Source organism: Urocampus carinirostris, chromosome 8 (genome assembly GCF_059441175.1).
Source record: "Urocampus carinirostris isolate Australia breed hairy pipefish chromosome 8, RoL_Ucar_1.0, whole genome shotgun sequence".
In the NCBI taxonomy this organism is placed as follows: domain Eukaryota; kingdom Metazoa; phylum Chordata; class Actinopteri; order Syngnathiformes; family Syngnathidae; genus Urocampus; species Urocampus carinirostris.
Genome location: NC_142356.1, coordinates 43,712,891 through 43,736,786, shown reverse-complemented (window position 1 = coordinate 43,736,786; position 23,896 = coordinate 43,712,891). Strand labels below are relative to the sequence as shown.

The 23,896-nt window shown below is 38.8% G+C and overlaps 1 protein-coding gene across 3 annotated transcripts in view; it reads right to left on the bottom strand.

Annotated features, from left to right (window-relative positions):
* The window catches only part of LOC148361961 (amyloid beta precursor protein binding family B member 2-like), a 199,470-nt gene that overhangs the window by 80,589 nt on the left and 94,985 nt on the right, over positions 1 to 23,896 (bottom strand). For 2 of the 3 annotated variants that reach the window (XR_015851176.1, XM_088342827.1), the window contains exons 3-6: positions 15,555 to 15,799; positions 11,747 to 11,872; positions 7,543 to 7,614; positions 2,572 to 2,657 (exon numbers count right to left, since the gene is read on the bottom strand). Coding sequence is in view for 2 of the 3 variants with exons in the window: in XM_088342827.1 (XP_088198953.1) it covers positions 2,572 to 2,657; positions 7,543 to 7,614; positions 11,747 to 11,872; positions 15,555 to 15,799 (529 nt within the window). In the remaining variant the exon portion in view is untranslated. Of the gene's footprint in view, positions 1 to 2,571; positions 2,658 to 6,453; positions 6,505 to 7,542; positions 7,615 to 11,746; positions 11,873 to 15,554; positions 15,800 to 23,896 lie in introns of all 3 variants that reach the window. The other variant, XM_088342828.1, reaches the window with a different exon arrangement.

The window sequence follows — 23,896 nt, the reverse complement described above, 5'->3', positions numbered from 1 at the left end:
GCTGCACGCAATGTTGATCGTGAACAGATCAAAGCACTGACAGAATCCATAGATGGCAGGCTTTTGAGTGACCTTGCAAAGAAAGGTGGCTATATTGGTCACTGATTTGTTTTTGTTTTGTTTTTGAATGTCAGAAATGTATATTTGTGAATGTTGAGCTGTTATATTGGTTTCCCTGATGAAAATAAATAATTGAAATGGGTATACATTTGTTTTTTGTTAAGTTGCCTAATAATTATGCACAGTAATAGTCACCTGCACACACAGATATCCTCCTAAAATAGCTAAAACTAAAAAAGCCCCACTCCAACTTCCAAAATATTCAGCTTTGATATTAATGAGACTTTTGGGTTCATTAAGAACATGGTTGTTGTTCAATAATAAAATTCATCCTCAAAAATACAACTTGCCTAATAATTCTGCACTCCCTGTATAAGACGCTACTTTTTTCCCATTCATTCAATCCTGCGGCTTATTCAGTGATACGGCCAATTTATGTAATTATTCTAACAGCCGCCAGCGGCGCTCGAGTACAAAAGTTAAGATTTAGACCGTTGGAATATATGCGCCGAGGAAGACTGCAACTTCTTAACTTGTGCACAATTTAAATTAGCGTAGACATATCCTCACCATGTACCGTATTTTCCGCACTATAAGGCGCACCTAAAAGCCTTTATTTTTTTCAAAAGCTGACCATGCGCCTTATAATACAGTGCGCCTTATTTATGGATAAACATTAAGTCGCAAAGTCTTCCAACTAACTTGCAGCCGCCGACTAGATTTTCCCCCGAACGCCAAGTAGTCCGCGGTGTATGCTGGGATTTATTTACCAGCGTTTTATTGGCTAACCAATGTGTCAATCATCATTTGAATCGATCACTATTGGCTAAAGTTATTCGGAGGTCAAGGGGCGGATCCTTTTTATTATTTACAGGCTGGCATAGGCTTAAACGGCAAAACAAAGCCTGCAATTGGCCAAAAAAGATGTGTCAATCATCATTTGAATCGATCACTATTGGCTAAAGTTATTCGGAGGACAAGGGGCGGATCCTTTTTATCATTTACAGCCTGGCATAGGCTTAAACGGCAAAACAAAGCCTGCAATTGGCCGAAAAAGATGTGTCAATCATCAGTTGAATCGATCACTATTGGCTAAAATTATTCGGAGGTCAAGGGGCGGATCCTTTTTATTATTTACAGGCTGGCATAGGCTTAAACGGCAAAACAAAGCCTGCAATTGGCTGAAGAAGATGTGTCAATCATCAGTTGAATCGATCACTATTGGCTAAAGTTATTCGGAGGTCAAGGGGCGGATCCTTTTTATCATTTACAGGCTGGCATAGGCTGAAACGGCAAAACAAAGCCTGCAATTGGCCGAAAAAGATGAATGTGTATAGCACGTGGTTGATGGCATACAGAAAGCATTTTTTACTATTCTGTATTTGTAAATATTTTATTCTCCTGGATTTACTACACTCACGGATATAAGAGGACATTGGCTGCACATTATTATGAACACAACGACTTCGGTGAGCTACTCCGGCTATATATTATCCCTGTATCTTGTTTCAGACTGAACTCGATGTTTCTGTGATAAGCGGTGCAGATAATGGATGAAATGGAGTGTCTATTTTTAAATTAAACTCAATTCCAAGTGTTTATTGTCATATGCACAGTAAAGTTGCGAGTGAAAAAGAAAATAGAAACTAAGGAATGGTTGGCATTTCTTGAATCCCAAGACTTTAACCTTCCGAATGATGGAACGATGCATTTGAGTGACATCGTATGGACACCGCATCCGCACGTGTTCTCGACACGTATTTGCGTCTTTGCAAGCTTTCGGAATGTTAAGGGGGTAATAAGTTTGACTGAACTATCTGACTGTTTTGTCGACGTTCCCATTGTAGCACATACATTTTTTCCCCTTGGATTATTTTCAATGGGACCCGGACTCTGCAGGTTTGCATCAAACTTTAAGTACCAGTATCAATTATCCGTTTATTTTGCCGGCTGTGGATTTTGGAATGTGTACTTTATATTCAGTTACAATTGCGGGTCGGATTTGGGTTAATTTTGTGATTGTGTTACATGTTTTAATGTGGGCGCATGCGGCTTATGTACAGGTGCGGCCTGTGTAAGTACAAAAGCGGTTATCCTCTTAAAATGTGGTGGGTGCGGCTTATAATCAGGTGCGCTCTATAGTCCGGATTTTACGGTAATTGCGATTTTTCAGACCAAAGTAAACAGCGCCCTTATCTGGGGAGTTTTGTAAGGGTTGCTGTCTATAAATCATTGAAAAACTGCAGCGTCTCACGAACACACAATCGCACACAATGCAATATTGATCAGATTTCGGTTAATCGTGCAGCCTTACTCGCTAGGCAATTTTGCCATGGCGACCGTAAGCTCCACTGAACACAAATTTACCAGAGTAGTCGTTACACTAACGGGCATCCATTTCCTGAATGGGGGAGTACATTTACAGGGTCTTTAAAACTAATTATAGGAGACAAACCAGATGTAAACATTCAACGGGAATTGAATCACAAAAACAAAGGGGAGAATTTTTACCTTAATTTTAGCGACGCATAGCGAAGTGTGGCGCCCTCAAACTCTTTTAGACTGGGGTCAGGGTTCACCGTGGCCGCCTGCAAGTCCTGTTGCATGTAAACAAAAAGATTAGAGAAGGAAAAGGACCAAAATATACCTTAGACCATAAAGCCTGCTGCACACATAGAACCACTTGTATTGCTTGGTTTAAGTCAGTAACTTTTGCAATTAACTTTATTTTCATTTTTGTATGACATCAGAATATACAATTAAAACTGATCATACATTGTCCAAATTTTAACAAAAAGTGCATATGGGAAAAAAAAAACTCGTACCTCAGAAAATGCTGGTTAGAGGGATGTCCAATGATAGCATAGGATACATATGCAAAGACTAGAATATTTTATTCTAGAGATCTCTCTTCCCCAAATATCATCATTAATTTGTAGACCAAGACCCCCCGCACCCCCATATTAACATTAACCCTGTGGTGCAAAAATTAAAAAGCCTGACATTAGATATTGAGCCTTTTTTATAATTATTTTTGTATACAAATCAACAAATACAAAGATGATAAGTTGTTATAATGTCACAATTTTAGTACAAAAGACCTCAGGAAGGAATTAGTAAAAGCTGCAGTACTATTTTGATTAACTAACCACTGTAAGAATTAAAAAAGTGACTGCATGTAATACACTCATATATGGCTTAATAAATGTAAATATTAAATTAATAATCTGTTGGTATCCACATGGGAGAAGGGCTAAAAGGACACAAATATATCACCAGACAAATAAATACAGTATGAACATCCAAAGCCTATAGATGCTTTCATTTGTTTGTAAACATTGTGACGTATAGGTTGAGCAAGGCTTAGCTTGGAGGCAAAAGAGTACTTGCGCTTGTTAGGAGACAGAGGAAAAGAACACTGTCGTAGCTGCTAGTTGTCGTCATCTTGTGTGTTTGTTTGCCAGAATCATAAAAAAACCTTAGTGATCGTAAGTAAGATTTAAGTTTTACAGCGGATACTCTTGATCAAAGACAAAGAAAATAGTTGTGGTTAAATGCATTTTAGTGAAAAGATTGGACCATGGCACATCAAAAATGCTCATGTTTGCAGCAGACACCTAATTTACACTAAGAAAAATTAAACGTTTATGATTGTTGCTATCGAGTACAGGTTACTTATTATATCTACAAAGTATCTTGTTATTTCCTTAAGCTTAAGCTAACTGTTAGGGTGTAACTTGAATGCTAAAGGTAGGCTTTTAAACACTGCGGTTGGGTCGAAAATAATAACAGACATGATTTGCAAACACTCATTGGGCGCACAATCAAAGTCATTTATTAGATACCTTTAGTTATTTATGTATCCAGTGTTTTTTTTTATTTTTGTTTATTTTATTTTATTGTATGCCAAATGATTGTTTGCAATGTGTGCCTGTTTTTATTTAGGTTACAGGCTAACAGTTAGCTGACGCTGCAAAAATAACAAGATCACTTGCCAATATAAGTAATATGGAGTCAATTGCAACAATCATTAACGTTTAATTTCTCTTACCTGATATAAAGTACGCACTGCAGACCCGAGCATGTTTGATGTGTGCCTCGGTCCAATCTTTTCGCTTTATTGCATTTAACCACAACTTTTTTCTTTGATCAGGAGTGTCCGCTGGGGTCTTATACAATCTAAATTTAGAATCACTAACGTTTTTTCCTGCAATTCTGGCACCCAAACATACAACACGATGACAACTAGCAGCAGCTTTCTTTTCCTCTGTCCTCTAACCAGCACAAGTATTATTTTGCCTCCAGCTTGACTGTGGTGTTGGATATGAAAGGGTCAATAGCAGAGTTCTTCGGATGGAGCCATAGCAACGGTGCACTTTTATGCAACAGGACATGCTGAAATGGATGCAGCAGGAAGTTTTAGCAAACAGGCAGAAAAGAGCCACAAGCTATTTTTTTGCTCATCAAGCATGTATTTGCCGTGATTTCGGAAGTAGTTGAAGTAGGGGTGGGCATTTTTGTAGAATTTCTGCGGTATTTCCATAGCTGTTTTTGGGGGGTATTTTTATAGTATATTTGTAGTTTTACAGTGAGTGTATGTCTGTAGTGTTTCTGTTTTTTTAGTTCTGTAGTTGCATTTTGGTTAAAATAAGCGCTTGTCTCGGGATCAAGAGGTAGCAACTTCGATTCCTGGCTCCTCCGTGTTATATGTCGAAGTGTCCTTGGGCAAGACACTAAATTCCCAATGCCCCCGATGAGCAGGTAATTGCCTTGCATGGCTGATATCAGTTAGTTAGTGTGTGTAAAAGGGAAAGTGTGAAAAACAGTGTAATCCACTTTGGGAGGTTTTCAGTGACTTGAAAAGCGCTTTATAAATGCAGACCATTTACATTTAGTAGTATTTCTGAAAAACTGTATCATTTCCATAGTAAATATGTAGTATTATTGTATTATTACTATATGTGTATTTTTAAAAGTAGATCTGTTGTATTATTTCTGTAGTGATTTTTGAATGATTTTTGTCATAAATTCTGTTGTATTATTTTTGCATTTTAGTGTTACTGTAATGGTATTTTGTAGTATTTTTAAAGTATCTCCATAGTAGAATTTTTGCAGTATCTGTAGAATTTTTGCAGTATTTTTGTAGTTTTATTCTTGTAGTTTGTATTTCTGCACTAGTGTTTCTATGTAATATCTATGTAGCATTTTAGTATTTCTGTAATATCAGGTAATATTTCCATAGTACACTTGTAGAATATCTGTGGTATTCATGTAGTATTTTTGTTTTACAATTTCTGTAGTAGTATTTTATCATATTTCTGTTGGATTATTTTTGTATTTTATTATTACTGTAAAGGTATTTTTGTAGTATTTCTTATTATTATTTATTATTTAAGTAGTTATTTTATATTTTTGTAGCACTGTATTGTTTATACTATAATTTTACAAGACTACTGTAGTTGTATTTGTGTAGTATTGTTATAGTATTATTTTCTCTTCAGAAAGAAAGCAAAATAATAAATTAGATCTCTATTTTCAAGCACCCAATTTAATATTTAGTATTATAGTACTGTCTTGCTGTCTCTTAGGGAGTAGAGATAGAGAGGAGAGGATCCCCAGTCCCCTCGCTCCCTCCACTTTAGTCGCCTCTTACGACACACAGCGGACCATGGTGGGAGAATTCTCTTACCTCTCACAAGGAGAGTGCCCCTCACCACAGGGCACTCATCATCCCTCATCTGGAGGGACGAAAGCATGACCAACTTGGGTGCCGAGGTGCCTAACTTGTTTGGGTGTTTGGGCAATTGGGTTGGCCATGGTCCAAAAATGTTTGTGTTTTTTTGCTATTTATTTCCCTTTTATTTTCTTTGTTATTGTATGTGTGTGTCTTGCTGCAATACAAGGCCGCTATTGGGAAATGTGAAGCACACTGTAAAGCGCTTTGGGAAGTCATTGACTTGAAAAGCGCTATATAAATGCAGATCATTTCATTTCATTTCATTGCTGTCGGTCACCCCTCTTGAGGGATATGACCAAGGTAGATAGATAGATAGATAGATAGATTATAGTACTGTATTTTTGTAGTATAGCTGTAATGGTATGTTTGTTGGAGGCACAAAAAGGATCAATAGGGACAATGTTGGTACAAAAAGCAACAACATAGTTTTCATTAGTAGTACTTTATTTACTATTTGTATATATTGCCCCATTATGTTTTGACCATTTTCGTTTGGCGGGCAGGGTGAAAAAGCCTGATGTGGCCGTCAGGCCGTAGTTTGCCCACCCCCTTGTTAGAGTGTGGCCCGCGTCAGGCAGTTAATGGCGAGCGTGTGATGCTAATGAAGCCACGCATTCTCAATTTGAGGTGAAGCTCGCCCAATGCACCATACTTGCCTTCCACACCTCACTATCAATCTTTCCGCCAAAATCGGCCCACACGCGTCTCTACGTTTAAAAGAAGACGGGGATCCGGGTTGAGGGCCAGCCCAGGAGCGAGAGAAAGAAACACAACAAAGCTGTTACGTCACTTGCTCACTGCACGCTGGCGTTTGTTACAATGAGGAGGCATTTCGGGTGTGTGTGTGTGTGTGTGTGTGTGTCGGGGGGGTCATCAACATTCTTGCTCCTATTGAACAGTCGCCTTTCCATTCAAAATTAGTAAAATAAGAAAGTACAGTGCTGCCTCAGCTTTCGAACGCCAGCCACTTCAACCAACTAAATTGAACTGCACCATTTTTGCTGTGATCCATTATTCCCAAACTTGTATTAATACGAACAGGGACCCGACATGGAGACATGCTGTCTAGACCGCCTAAAATTAAATGCAGGATTGTGGCCATGATCCATTATCCCCCGGTCAACAATTCTGAGAGCAAGGACCAGCAGAGTGCATTACGTTTTTGATCCGGGGCTGCATAAGCATGCAATTATGGCTCACTTAAACTGACTTCACCATTTTGGCCGTGATCCATTATCACCAATCTTATATTGCTACCAACAGGAACCCGCAGAAGGAACTGCCGGCAGACATGCTGTCTAGACTGCTTAAAACAAAATGCACAATTGTGACCACGATCAATTATCCCCAGTCAACGATTCTGAGAGCAATGGCCGATCGAGACAATTTTCGGCTTCAAGCAGCTGAAGCTCGCTATTGTGGCCCTCCAAAAATCAACTCTATCGTCTGGCCAGGGTCCAGTATTCCACATCTTCTCTTTCGCAGATTTTCACATATCGGCGCGATAACAGTATACTGCATACATCTACATGTTTAGGACTAAATTGATGGTTAGACGCACGTTCCATTTGTTTAAAAGAGTGGACTTTTCATACGGGCCAAAATGAATCAGTATACCTTTATTTCTTATGGGAAAAACAAATTCAGACCTCTACTTCCAACCTGGACTAAGTTGGGAAATTGAGGCACCACTGTATATCATAATTGAGAAGGAAGATAAAGACAACATTTCAGAAGTTTTCCACCTTGTCTTTGTCTTCTTGGTGCTGAAGGGTTGACTCTTGGTCTGACATCCCCTGGAGTGATGTCGATCGTGGCTTAACAGGGAGAAAAGGGATTTTTTTTATTAAAAAAAAAAGGTTTGTAGTCAGTATTCTAGTCAAGGATATTAATAAATAAGTTTTGGTTGGTTGGTTGGTTGGTTGGATCCCTTAACCAGGGGCAACATTTCCTGTGGTGTGTCTTGGGCAAGTACAGCCTGGTGGCGCCTATCCCTCTCCATGCCAACATAAGTGTACAGCATAAAAATTGCATTCCACTGCCCCTAATTTTTTAGTATTTTTATCATATTTTGTTATGTACATTCTTCTTGTTATCAAAATGAGAAAAACAATGTTTCTTATTGGGGGTGGGGGTGGGGCTGGGGTGGTTGTCTAGAGAATGGTAAATGGCAGAAGTTATTCATGACATTTTGCTTATTTTAAGCAATTTTATAAAATAAATGAAAAATATTAATCACATATTGAACTTGAAGGAATTACTAACTTATTATATCTTATTATTTATTTTGCCCTAATTGGTTAATATTCATTTTTTATTTTTGCAGTGTGGAACTGCACCACATCTGTAAACCGAAAATCAATTTCATATTATTGGAGATTTTAATTTTTCAAAAATCAAACTTACAGCATTGCTGTATTTTGGGGATAGAACCGCGGTTAGTCCTCTGCCATGATCTTTACGATTACGTCATTTATTTCCCTAACAGACTAATTAGAAGGTGTTTGAGCGTCTTGTTAGTAGCGTGAGGCTACCTCCCAAAGGCACGGTTTAGGATGAAAGTTATATTATTATTATTAAAGCTTTGAAAACTCTCTCGATGTACCATCTTTCTTTGTAAATATGTGTAATATGTATTTGCAACTGTATATTTTTGTAATGTATTTATTTGTATTTATTTGAGACACTTATTCTGCACGAGCAAATTAGAAAAGAGGGGCGGAGCGAACGCCAACGCTGATGGGAAAGTGGGGACCGGTAAAGGTGAGTTTTTGTGGACACGGCGGACAATAATGGATATATATTTTCCCCACCCTTACCTTTGGAAATATACACTTTTTTTCCTTGGATTACTATCAACGGGCACCTAGAATCTGCAGGTCTGCAACAAATTTTAAGTACCTATATCATTTAACGTTCATTTTGGCGGCTGTGATTTTAGGACTGTGTGCTTCAATGAAGGACATTTAGTTTCAATCGCAGAACTTGAAGATTGGCGTGTATTAAATTCGTGTTTGTTTGATGTGGGTGCATGCGGCTTATATACAGGTGCAGCTTGTGTATGGACAAAATCGGTTTTCCCCTTAAAATGTGATGGGTGCGGCTTATAATCAGGTGCGCTCTCTAGTCCCGAATTTACGGTAGTATTATTTCTAGAATGTTTTTAAATAATAGTCCTTATTTCACAGTATTTTATTCAAATATTTTAAGACATCAATATTTTTTTCTAGTAAATATATATATTCTTTTCTCCCCCCAAAAGATGTTTCTTACTTTACTCAAAGTTAAGAGGGTAACCATATTATAAACTTGTATTTTCCAATAAAATGAGAAGGATAATCCTTAAAACGCAGAAAATCATCTATCTAGTATTGTTAATTTTAACCAGTTGTTATCTTAAAAAGACAGTGTGTAATATTGAGTGCCTGGTGGTCCAAAACTTTCATTCAGTAAAAAGAAAAAAACTAGGGAAAAATACATGATCCATCCATCCATCCATCCTTCCATCCTCAGTAGGGTGCGGGGGTGCTGGAGCCCATCCCTACCATCTTCGGGCAGTGGGCAGGGGACACCCTGAACTGGTTGCCAGCCAGTCGCAGGGCACACAGAGACAGACAACTCACTTGCTTATTCACACCAAGGGACAATTTGGACTGGCCAATCAACCTGACATGCATGTTTTTGGGAATGTGGGATAAAACCGGAGTGCCTGGAAAAAACCCACACAGGCACGGGGAGAAAATGCAAACTCCACATGGGGAGGCTGCGGTAACTGGACTCGAACCCTGAAACTCCGCACCGTGTGGCAGCGCGCAAACCACCCAGCAGCCGTGCCGCAGTGCCGCCCATGAACTAGATTCCCAAGGTTAATTTTTATTTTTAAAAAATCAAAGGTTGAAAAATTTGTATATCTTTTTTTACATAGTGGAATCCCCACTTGCCATGTTTGTCTGCCATTGTGTTGCTTACTGTGGCACTGGTTTTCGTTCACATAAACAACAGTGCCTTCTAGTGGTCAAATATTTCACACTGTGTTTTAAGATCATAAGGAGTACTGTATTTACTTAAAATAAGTAAAGTCATCTGCCAAAGCAGACAATATTGATTATTTCAGTCAATTTTTTCTTATCTTGCTACCAAAACAAGTTAAAACACAGAACAATAAAAGGGATGATCACTAAAATGACCAAATATATAAAACAATACTGTAATTCTTTTCACAGTGTCGATCAAAAAAGCTTTTCTTTTTCAAAGGTCAGAAAATAATAGTACTTATAATGAAAAAATATGATCTTACATGTTTAGATGTGGAATAAGATGTTTTTTTCAGCCCCTCGTTACACCATTTTTACCACTTTCAAAAGTAATTACCAGAGATTTCCCACGCTGTGCGCCAATTTCGCTTGGCAATCCCCACCCCAGATCTGATTACCCGTCGTGCAGCATTGGACCAAATGCTGGCATTTTCTTATTGTATTACTCATATTACTATTGATAAATAATATAAAAAATCAAAGTGCTGAATTTTGTCCAAAAACGTCAAAACATTTTGAAGTTTATAACGGCACCATCCATCATTTCAAACTTGTTATTGTCATCATTTTAAGGCATAGAAAAGTTTTTCTAAAAACTCACATTAATAACGCCAGCATCTGGTCCAGTAGTGGTTATACGCTAAATTACTCTATGGGCGATGCCACCTCCAAGTGCCCCAATCGTCCCTATAAGTCACAATTTTTCCAGTTTTTTGATGCATTGTACACTTGGTGTACACGAAAGGCCTCCATTTGAGACCAGATGGAAACATATGTTGGCACGGAGAGGGATGGGCGCCACCAGGCTGTATTTACACTAGGCACACCACAGAAAATTGTGTCCCTAATGGTTAAGTGATCCAACCAACACATGTGTGTTATAGTGAATTTCCCACGATTTCCCAATGCATCCCTTCAGCCGGGTCTACACTAGGGATCGAATGATATGGGTTTTTCAGGGTCGATACCTATTAATAGTATTAAGAACAGGCCGATAACAAATATTTGGAGCCGATATTAATTTGCTGTAAAAGCTTAAAAGAAGCGCAATAAATTTTTAATAATGAAAAATAAACTGGCAACATTTGTTATGAATTCAAATAAACTTTTAATAGCTCTCCGAAACCCATTATAGGAACTAAATTAGAATTTCAACACAACATGATTAATCTTTCACTTAAAACATAAATTGACTAAATAAAATTAGGCTCAGCAGCAGCTCGGATAAAGATACATAAAAATTTTTTTTAAAAAATTCACACTAAACAAAACTATCAATCCAACCAACATGACTTAAATTAACCGAAAACAACAAGTGCAAGAGAGAGAGTCTCTGCTGGATGAGACTTAATAATCGTCTAGTCAATGAAAAAACATGCCGGCACCGATATCCCTAAAATTCCCAAATATCAGTGCCGATAATCGGTTGACCTCTATTCTACACTGAATCCACAATGTAAACAATCTTTTTCGAATGTCCTAAAAACCAAAAACCAGCTGGTGGTGCCAGAGTACTATCTTGTCATTTTTCTTAACCTGAACTAATTGCTAAGTCACTTAGCTTGCTTAAAACACACTTCTATACCAATAGATTTTCCAAGATGGCTCGTGCCAACATCGGTCAATCCCATTCAAGTCAACGTTTTATCTATCTGCCGCAGCGCTCTATCAATCTCCTCTCTTTTCCGTGACAGTCCATCATTCGGCATGACTGATCGATCGTCCCACGCTTCTTGTATTGGACTACACCATCGGATTATTGACATTCCTCTCCCCCACCTTGCTCTCCTTGCTTGCCTGCCTTCTTAGGGTTGTTTCCCATTGTCAGCGACACGGTGAACTATAACTTCCGTCATAAGGACTAATTCTAAGCGTGTTTACGGCGCAGATGATTAAGCTGGTGCAGGTTACTTACAAAATAGCAGCTGTTGACGAATCCGCATGTAGGCAGGATGTGCTCGTGGACGGGCTCCACTGAACTGTCCGAGGTGGTGCTCCCTGAGCGAGTGGAGCCCCTGAAGAAAACCTCGGCTTGACAGGACTAAGGATACCCAAAATTAGCTTATATTGTGGCAGTCACGTAAAAAAAAAAGATCTGAATCATTTAAATTTAATATCTCTATGAATTTTCTTTTCACTTATTTGCTCATCCGTTTATTTTCTTAGCGACTACTTTTTATATATAAATGAATATTTTTGAATATTTTACCTTTCAGTATGAGCCTATGTGCCACCTTCATGCATGTAAGAGCATAAAGGTAGAGGGAAATACATTTTTTTGACTGCTACCACAGAAAGAAAAATAGGTAGGACCATAAGGGCACACAGCCCTTTGCGTCTGTATCGAGGCTGAACCACGGCCAGAAATTTCTGCCTGTGAGGCGGACGCTATTGAACGCTTTGAGATCGCCATACAGACGAGATACAGCAGTGCTTTACACGCGGTCGGAAATTCACACGCGGTTGGCAGCGCGAAAAAGTTTTGCGCTGCTCAAAACTTTAGAGCCCGGTCACACAGCCTTTCACGGGCGTATCGAGGCTGAATCACGGCCAGAAATTTCTGCTCGTGAAGCAGACGCTGTTGGACGCTTTGAGATCGCCATATAGACGAGATACAGCAGTGCTTTACTCGCGGTCGGAAATTCACACGCGAAAAAGTTTTGCGCTGCTCAAAACTTTAGACCACGTGTTAACCGCGGGCGGCACACGTGGTACACACGAGGTAATGACACGGAAATGACGCGGAACGAGGTGCTATGGCCGCGGCCAGGGCGTGGTTACACGTGGGTAGGACGCGAAATTTCAGCGGGTAATCGTGGGTGGAGCACGGTCATAGCATGTTCTGCGCCTGTATCGCGGTGTTATTACGTGAAATTAGCGTGTTACGCGTGTGACGGTCAAACGAATTTCTCCGCGTATATGCAGCGTGATTTGCCGAGCACACGTCAGTTGTGCTCGAGACGTCAAGGGGTGAACATGGATCCCCGTCACCGTAGTGACCTCTATCCATTTTTATTTCTTGACATTTATTTTCATTTCATAACAAGATAATAAAATAAAAATGAAAAACTATTACAATAATAACATATTGGCTTCTTCTGTGCCATAGCTTGAAATCTTGATCTTCACGGGACTGTAAATCACTTTTGAGAACTGTTATGCACTCTACCGTAAAGCTTATTATGCAGACATAAGCTTTATGGTAGAGTGCATAACAGTTTCAATACGAGCGATTTGAATAGAAAAAGGCAAAATAAACATGTTACCTGCTCAAAAGTGATTTGTATACGGCGTGCATTACCGTTCGATTACATTCACAACAAATATGGTTTAAGTTGTATTACATTCCCAACAAATGCAAGACAAAGTGGTTTTGGTTATATGTTCGCCATTAAATTCCCTAAAAGTGATATAAAAGTTAGATAAAACGAGGTAAAAGTGGTTGTAGTAGCGAGGGGATGCAAATCTCGGCAAGGATGCATTTCTCGGCATAACGCCGGCTCGGCAGCTTTTATACCCGTGGTCCACACGAGAAAATGACGCGGAAATGACGCGATGAGGAAGCGGAGCAGTCGCCGGCGTCTGTTTTGTGGGCATACCACCGATGAACAGCGGGTTGGCCAATTTTGCACATTTTCCATCACGGGCAACCACGGGCAAAAAAAAAAAAACGCAAAATTCTACCCGCGATACAGACGCAAACGGCTGTGTGACCGGGCCCTAAATAGGACAACCACAAGTGGGTGTATATTTAGGGTTGTTTAATCTCATCTCATCTCTCATTAGCCGTACCGCTTATCCTCAGTAGGGTCGCAGGGGGCTGGAGCCCATCCCAGCAATCATCGGGCAGTGGGCAGGGGACACCCTGAACTGGTTGCCAGCCAATCGCAGGGCACACAGGGACAGACAACTCATTCGCTCATTCACACCTAGGGACAATTTGGACCGGCCAATTCACCTGAAATGCATGTCTTTGGAATGTGGGAGGAAACCGGAGTGCCCGGAGGAAACCCACGCAAGCACGGGGAGAACATACAAACTCCGCACAGAAAGTCTGGAGCTGGATTTGAACCCACGACAGGTTCCCATGACATGAACTGTGCCGCACAAGCGCTAACCACTGCGCCGCCGTGCTGGGTTGTTTAATATACAACCAAAATATAAGACCCGCTTTTCGGTGCAGCAAACTACTACCAAAAGTCTTGTCGTAAAAGTAATTACCACAGCTCAAGATTAATATGCAAATGCGAATATACATGATCTCATTTAACTGTGGAAAAATGAGTAATAATAAAACCTAATTTCAATTCGCTGCATGCAGTGAATTGATTTATTACATTCAGTAGTTAAATCTCCAAGGCCATTATTCTCATCCATCGTCTCTCCCAGATTACTTTGTAGAAGGCTTCATTTGTCATTCCAGGGTGTAGCAATTACTAAAAATGATTTTAAAGCACAAAGAAGACTTAATAATTGAGACTTTGAAAGCATGGATACATTTCTAAATAGGGTTTGTAAACTTTTAGAGTGGCCAAATTGAATTCATTTCAAGGCCAATTTTCTCAGTGCCTTCATCCGGAGAAATCCAGCACTTATCAAACAAATGTTTTTGTTTTTGTTGACTTTGATGACTGAAACAAAAACGCTGCTAACACATAATTTGTGCTATGTTGACCTGTTTCTTTCTATGATGTTTTTGTGTCAATAAGCTGCTATAAAATGACATGAATTCTGTCATACCGCTTCAACAATGCACGAGCATCTTTAACACGTTTGTTTACAAAAAGGGAAAGGGCCCGATAGGTGTTGGGTAATTATTGAGTTCATATGGAGAACAAAAAAAAGTACTGCATGCATAGAAATATTCGTCCGACAGCCACTTCTCATTAAATGTACGCTTTCCCATGGTCCAAAGTAAATTTCCCTGATCAAAATGTGTATTGTGGGTAGACCTAAGACATGTGTATGCTCTGAAAGGCCTGACTGAAACTACATCAGTGTGTAAAGCTTATATTGTTTCCTATTTTACAATTTTTGGGTGGATCTTTGAATATCTAAACTTATATTTAATGTGTTTTTCAGGGACCCCCAAGAAAGCTTATATAATTACTAATTACAAAATAGTTTTGTTTCATAATGTTTTATTATTCTTGATAATATATCATTTAAAAAAAAAAAAAAGCTGAGGAGCTATTTGGGAGCGGGCCAGATGTCGGGCGGCAGTAGCTCAGGAGGTAGGGCGCTCGTCTTGGGATCAAGGGATCCCAGTTCAAATCCCGGCCCAATAAGCAGGTTAGCGCCTTACATGGCTGCAAGGCCGCTATTGGGAAATGTGGAGCACATTGTAAACATTGACTTGAAAAGCGCTATATAAATGCAGATCATTTCATTTCATTTCATGTCTAAATAAAGCTGTCCTCTTGGGGAGATCTTCAATGACTTGAAAAGGGCTATATAAATGTAGACCATTTACAATTTACATGACGCCATAATGACAAGCTACCAGATCAGGCATTTCACCATCATTTTCACACACTTTTAAAACAAAATTGTCTTGAATTATTGCGTGGTCTATTGTCAGACTGCTAAGAAACATGGTAATGGCAACAATTTCAAACATTATCAAGCACTCCACCCAGAATTTTCCTGACTTTGAAAAAAAATTAAAATGCAGGCATTTTCAAAGATTTTAAGCACCCATACAAACACTGCCCAAATCTCACCTCTTGATCAGGAGGCGGAGAGGGGCTTAATGAACCCAACGACTGTTTCCACGGCATGGAGCACATGTGGTCACCCGGCACCTGGGACTCCATTTGTTCCAGGGGGATGGGGTGGGTGTCGGGTCTCTCCCATTGGGTGGCGCCGGTGGGAATGTGCCAGTAGTAGACACCCGCCATGTCCGTGATTTTCTTCCATCCGGGCGGCAAGTCCGGGTCTGTTTGGAAGGACTGCTCGTTCCAGATATCTGCTGAGAAAAGGGGAAAAGTAAGGCAGTGTTTCCCATACATAGGAAGGACGTAACAGGCCGCCAGGGTTTAATTCACGGGTCTCAAACTCGCTGCCCCCAGGATGATAGTTTGAGTTTCCCGCCTTAATGTGAAAGTTATAGGGACAGTGTTTATTTTCCCACTAGATGTCTTTGTGTTCTGTCATGCCACCGAAAATTAGTTCTTAAAGCAGAAGAGAAGTCATCTTTATTTGTATAGCCCTTAATCACAAAGAGTATCAAAGAGCTGCACAGATCAAAGACAATTGCAAACTACAGACTATTATGAAACCATCCCCTCATCTAAAACCTACCCTGAGGGCAAATAATACACATATTATCAACATAAAATATAGGTTATTCATATGCTATAGAATATAAGTGTGTTTTAAGTTTAGATTTAAACATTTCAACTGAGGTTCCAGATCAAATCTCAGGGGGAAGAGCATTCCACAGCACCGGGGCCCAAATGGAGATGCTCTCGAGCCTGCCGATCTCTTCTTGGCTTTTGGGATCACTATAATCAAAGTGACCAAAACACACCCTATTACTAAGGAAAAAGACAAATTTAAAAAAAAAGAAGGAAAGGACAAAAAGGAAGAGAGAAAAAATTGCATTTTTTATAAATTCTTCTTTCTTCATCTCATCTCATTAGCTGCACCTGGTAGACCAATACAATTTCTCATATCATCTGTATTTAAAAAAAGACACCTCCATTTGAAGGATTTTCTTTTATTGTAAACATTCAACTTGTGTAAAAAAATTAACAAAACCGACACATTTTGAATATTAGAAGAAACAATGTTCATTTATTAATAATATTACATGAAGACACATGTGATTTCTTAAGGTAGAGATTAGCACATTTGCTTAACACGCGAAAGGTCCCCGGTTTGAGACCATGTGGAACCATGTTGGCCTGGATAGGGACGGGAGCCACCAGGAAAGACACACCACAGGAAATTGTGCCCCTTTGACCGTAGTCGTTAAGAGATCCGGACATTTACAGGTTTATTTAATATTTTGTGGGGGGTTTTGTCTATAGATGGACTATTTTATTAAATTCAATTTGAGACACACTGACATGCATGGAAAACAATGCAATACGGGTATCTAGAAGTGATTTTTTTGCATGAAATATTTGGATAGGTAAAATGAATACCCGCTTTTTCTTATTTACTTTTTAATGTTTGGGACACTGTAGATAAGATATTTTTAAAAGTGCTTTGTCTTTTTTACCATTTTATACACATTATATTTTTTTTTTGTAAAAATGCACCAGATTGAGACGTTGAATTTAAAACACACAAGATTTTCTTAAAGGGGAGCAGGCCCCGTAGACTGTCCACTTATGAGCTGAAAATAATCGCACAAAATTGTTGTGCATCTACTCTATCCCTTTGTAATTTGCGCAAGTAGAAATTAAAAGACCCGATAATTAGTCAAGATGCTGTGGAAACATTTAATGTTGGGTAGGAATTCTGTTTAGCAATGCCAAAGCAATGATGAAACAATGTCGGAAAGTGTGCACTGAATACTATGCTTTAATTAAATTATTCACAGTAACCGATGTCGCTGATAGCAACTAGGCATTATGTTTAGCGTTATCTCAAATGGAGCAAATGTTGCCTTGACAACACAGGGGGCTGGCCAGAGGGATGGGAGGCCACCAGCAGCCAACCACGGCTTCAACACACTCCCTACCGTGCTCTTTGTCCCGATGCCTTGAAGATTCCTCACCCCTCAACCGACGAGGACATCAAGACTGGGCCTTCACCTTCATTGAACCAAGACCAAAGTCCATCTCGTGATGTCAGGTATTGATTGGTGTGACTTTCAGGTGAAATGATAGCAAATTACAGTAACACACAGTTGCCTTTTATACACGGTAATAAGCCAACAAGGTTTTTTTATTTATCTAAATGGCGGCAGCCAAGATCCCAACTTCTATCTTTTTTTGTTTTCTTTTTTTATTCTCGTTTAATGCTCTATTCAAGTTTCTTCTGTAGGTTAGTAAAATAAACAAAAAACACTATAAATCAGAGAGTGTGTGTCTTGATTAAAGTATATTGAACTATCAAAAACGGAAAATAAGAATTAATTTAAAGTTGTGTGGAATCAACCTTTCAGAATAACTAAAAATGAAAATATGTAAAAATATTTCCTGATATGATCTCAAAACGTATGTAGTGCTCCAAAATGGCTGGACAAATTAAGAAAGTTGATAAACTCACCTCTTCAATTTAATTGGTCAATCAATTATTTGTTAAGATAATTTATGACCCACCTCAAACTGCTACAACTGCAAGTAAGAAAGATTATAAGCATTTATGCTTCTCATGATGGTAATGATATTCCCAGAAGTAGTAGCAGAACAACTTGGTCATGTCTTCTCTCTACCTCTTTATAATGAGCAAGAGGCACTGGAGAGCTTTGCCATAACAAGTCACATAGCTCCAGATGTGTACAGGCTGAGGTAATTGGACAGGTTTTTGAAAGTTAGCAATAATATAATAATAATTTCCTTGTATTGTCATTCTGTGTAACAATGTACACAGAACGAAATGTCGATTGCACCTGACCCGTTGTAGCGAGCCGATGCAGCCGCAGCCAACAGAGGGCGCCGCCGACCACTTTTTAAGTCTTAGGAATGACTCGGCCGGGGCGCGAACCACCGACCTCCCAGTCTCAAAGCGGGCGCCTTACCGTCTAGGCTACTGAGCTGGTAGTACATTGTGTTTCTTTAGTTTCTAAAATGTTTGTATTTGTTTGTGTTTTTGTGCTTGAGAGGCATTTAATAATGATTGATAGCTGCCTGACCACAAACTTGTGTCTCAATAGTGACACAATGTGTTACTTTTATGTACTGGACATTCACAAAATATAGTTAACATGTTTTAATTTTTAGTACTCAGTTAGCAAATCATTGGTGCTAATAAGTTAGCTTCTTGTTCACCTCAATCTAAAACCTCTACAGCAATAATTAGCCAAACGGTATATTTGCCTGATGAAATTTCATCCAGATTTGTATATTTTTATAATTCTAGCAAAGATTATGCCACTTGTTAAGAATGAGTAATATATTTCATTCAGCCAAGGCATGCATGTCTAAGTATTGGAAAACTTGTACAATGTTTAGAAGTGACATATTTTCACATAATGAACACACCCATAATCATATTCACACTCTGCAATGTGGTTATTATGGTGCTCAAAACAATATATTGTTATTCAAGTTATTGTTTGGTTATTTTAACAAAGTAAGGTTTACCGCATGGCGGCGCAGTGGTTAGCGCGTGTGCGGCACAGTTCTGAGGTCTTGGGAACCTCCTGTGTGGGTTCAAATCCAGCTACCAGCCTACCTGTGCGGAGTTTGTATGTTCTCCCCGTGCTTGCGTGGGTTTCCTCCGGGCACTCCGGTTTCCTCCCACATTCCAAAGACATGCATTTCAGGTGGATTGGCCGGTCCAAATTGTCCCTAGGTGTGAATGAGTGAGCGAGTTGTCTGTCCCTGTGTGCCCTGCAATTGGCTGGCAACCAGTTTAGGGTGTCCCCTGCCCACTGCCCGATGATTGCTGGGATGGGCTCCAGCACCCCCGCGACCCTACTGAGGATAAGCGGTGCAGCTAATGAGATGAGAGGTTTACCGAGGATTTTTCTAGATATAATTTATGCATGTATTTAAAAACAAAAAAACATTGTTGGTGATCAGTATGGTCTAAAGAAGGCAGAATTTTATTGGTTAAGGGTAGAAAATAAATATCATAAATAAATATCATGATTCTTGATGCAAATATCGCATCTCTCTTGTGAAAACTTTTCATGGAAATGCAGATAATGGGGACTGTTGTGATTTTGTTTCACAAAAGAAAGTGAAAGTACAAAAAATGAATAATATACCAGTAAACTTTCACAATAATAAGGTTCACTATTCATGATCTCCCTACTTCCCTGAACCACATCATGCACTGTGTTCCGCGTTCTAATTGGCTTCACAGTCGTTTGTCTTTACTTTCGCTAAAAATTGAAGATTCAAATTTTTATTTGACAGTGAAGTAGTTATTGTTAAAATTGTTAACAGCACTTTTATTTGTTATATGTTTTAGCCTTTAAAAAGTGTTTTTGTTTGGTTTCAATATATGACAAAGTATATTACATTTTACAATATTTGTAAAACATAAAATAAAATGAAGGTTTTTATATCACAGATCACAAGTTCCTTTGGGAATGTAACCCCTGTGGTAATCGACGGTTCACTGTATATAGTTGTTGTTTTTTTTTGCCTGAAATGATAAATTAGGAGTTGAAAGAAACATTTCTTATAAAGAACTGGGCAATATGCTTCTTGTATTGCTTTTAAAAGTCATACTGGACTAATTGAATAGTGAAAGATGTTTTCTTGAAGTCATTTGTTTGCACTGCAAACAGCAAGAAAAAAACCCACAAGCCTTTTTTATAAGTTTGCCGCTTTTCTTTTAATACACTCACTCACTTTTTTTCAGCTTTCTTTTTTCAATGGTGAAAAGGGAAATGACATATTTTTGGGGGAGCAGCACAAGGAACATATGGTATTTTCTTTTCCATTATGGTTGTTTGCGCTTTGCTTCTTTATTTGGACGACTTAAAACCTGTTTTTGATTCATTGCGGATGTTTGAGCAGTTTCAGTATTTGCAATGCAATTTAAACATCTTAGTAGCGTGAAGAGCACAAAATGGAGCTTACAGCTGAGGTAAATTATTTTGACGGTGAAACTTTTGGAGAAGATGCGGCAGGTACGGAGATGACAACCACACATTCGCTTTGGTGTGGAGATTAGATGCCGGCTTTAAATCACTGATATTCTCAGAAAAGATTACGGTTGTTGCTGTTTATAGGTCCATGAAAACTTTGAGAAGGGGTTTTGGGGTTTTTAAGGGTTATTGATCTATCTTCGTCAGTTCATAATACGCTACAAAGCCTAGGAGCCGGGACACTTACTCTCAGCCAAAAGGCTAAGCTAAGGTCCTAGCCCTAAAGCCTTGCTGCGACCCATACCCGATACAGTCCAAAAAACACAAAGATAGTAAAAACTCAAAAAGATAGCAAATGACCAAAGTAATCCACACTTGCTCAAAACTTTTTAGTAACTACAGGTCGCAATGCTTGTCCAGGGGTGCGACTGGGTCATTCTTACTTCAGCATGGTAACTTTCACTCGAAAAATTTTAAAATATTCAGCTGAAAAAGAGTCTTTCAAACTATAAGTCAAGTCATGTATATTCGAAGAGCCCTTTATGACAAACAGTCTCAAAGGCCTGCACAGACTACAATTAAACCATTTGCTGCAACGAAAAATAACCCCAAATACCTGTTCTTAGCTGTAACAGGTGGAATGGTAGTAGGAACTTGGAAGGCATTTTATGGTAAATTTAGCCATTACTACAAATGTGAAAAAAGCTAGTGAATAGTTCTTATTGTGAAAAGTTTTTAACACTTTTAATTACGATATTATCACAATACAAAAGAAAAGAGGTTAACTACTATAAGAAAAAGCGGAACGGGGTGGACGTGTAACTTTTCCTCATCAGTAAACAATAGAAAACATTAAACATTGAAAAAAGTTTGATAAAAGATTGGTACTCACTCTTGTTGAAGGTTTCCCCTCAAAAACGATTGTTACATCGGAGAGTCATGGGACTAAAATGATAGCCAGCATATGTTTTCTTTAGAACTTTATAGTGTACTTGTATCACAATCAGGGTCGTATTTTTAAAATTACTTTATCCTGCATACATGTCAGTGTGTCCAATGGTACAGGGCAGTTAAGCATACAAGGAAATATTTAAAAGATAAATATAAGTCAATTTCTACACGAGATATACCATTTTATGTCACTGGGACACCCAATAACTGGAATGACCCAGTAACAACATAGTAGTAACATGTTATTTTAGATACGCATATCAAACTGGTAGCCCTTTGAGCCAGTAATAATATGAGCGTACAGATTAAAAAAAAGCTACCATGCAGAAAAGCAAGAAATAAAAGGATTGCCAACTCTATGACTGAAATCTGTATCATAACCCACAACCTTTGTCTCTGTTGTTTTTAGTAAGTTTATTTTTTTCCCCTCCCCGCTGCATTGTGATGTAGGCCAGGGGTGTCAAACTCATTATAGTTTGTAGACTGTGTGGTAGAAAAAACACTCAAAAAAGGTAAAAAGAGAGAAACAAAGGGAGAAAGTGTCAGGTTTTCAATGTAAATCTCTTGAATTTCTGTCTCAAGGTAATTAGCTTGTTTTTATATTACTAAATATTAAAAACAATGTTTCTCATACACACACACACATAAAGTAACGTTTCAACAATGAGAGTAATTATATCTCTTGTACGTTTATCAATCTTGTATTCTTTTATTTTGAAGTCATGTTCTTGTGTGTACTGATTTCTCTGACGCAAAATAAACCACTCCCTCCTCTCGGTCTGGACTCCATCCAGTCTCCCACCATATACATGTATTTTATCTGTGCAAATAAAGCCACTAAATAGTCTTAATAATGTCAATCTCTGAAAAAATTGTGCCGATTACCGGTTTGTTCCGCGTTTTTGGTCGATTCTACTGGATTGGGATGAAAGAATTATTAGCACATGGGACCACACGGTTAGCATACCAAGGTTAGCATCCAAAATGCTTTGGAATCGAGTAGGAACGAGCTTCAACGAACCAGAGTGGTGTACTTTCTAAGGTAAAATGCATGTATTTAAATACAAATTTTGAATAATTTTAAGAAAAGCCATAAAATGAAAGAAGACGTTGATAAATAGGGGCGTCATAGCGAATCATCAAATTAGTTGGAGGGTGTGCTTCACTAAGTCAAATATGCTTGGATGTGTTCACATATGTATATATGATATATATATATGTGTGTATGTGTGATACATATATTGACGAGCCGGTTTCCGGGTTCAAGGGTTAGCTTCACCGTTAACGGGATCGGTAGCCTGTAGGGTTGAGTACTAGTCTCATACCAACGAAATTCGAAGGCATGGGCGTCATTTCAGTAGCCGGTAACCGAAAAGGAAACGGCAGTCTATGATATTGCTAGAGGAATTAGCCTCTCAAATCATAGAGAGAGAAGACAGGCTTAAAGTGGTTCGCTATTGTGAATATATTAAATCTTTGCAGTCGGTAGAGTCCCCGATTTGAAATCGTTTTAAAATGAAAAGATAACAAAATATATTAAATAAACTACATGGCTTCAAGGTGCACCGTCTAAAACTATCTAAATTAAGCGAATTTTTGTGGGCCCTCTGTCTGTACATGTTTGTTCAATGTTGTGAAATGTCTGTTTGCATCTGTCCTATATTCTCTTTTTTCTTGTCTAATGTTTGTCTTGCGCTGGCTTTTAATCGGCCCACGTAACTGAAAAGCAAAAAAAAAGATAAGAAAGAATCGAAGCAAAATCGCCGCAAACAGGAGAGTGCGCCTCAACTTAAAAAAGGAAAAAAAAAAGGAAAAAGCGACGCAAATGAAGTGCATATTGAAACGGGAGAAACCTTTTTTTTTTTTAAGTCAAGTCAAGTCAAGTCATTTTTATTTGTATAGCCCTTAATCACAATAAGTCTCTAAGGGCTTCACAGATTAGTACACTATGTTACACAGACTATTTTTCAGCCGACAAGAAGAGTAGGTTATTATTCATATGCAATGGAGTAGAAGTGAGTTTTAAGTTTAGATTTAAACATTTCCACTGAGGTTGCAGATCGGATCTCAGGGGGAAGAGCATTCCACAGCACCGGTGCCCGAATGGAGAACGCTCTCGAACCAGCAGGACACTTCTTTGCTCTCGGGATCACCAGAAGACCGGCACTCTCAGATCGTAGGCTTCGGACCTTCAGTTCTAAATATTATAAACATATCACTTCAGTTCTAAATATTATAAACATATCACTCTCCTCAGGTGTAGTTCCAGCAGCTTTTAAGTCCGCCGTTATTAAACCCACACTGAAACGACCCAACCTTGATCCTGAAATATTAAGTAATTACAGACCTGTGTCAAACCTACCTTTCCTCTCTAAAGTACTCGAAAAAGTAGTG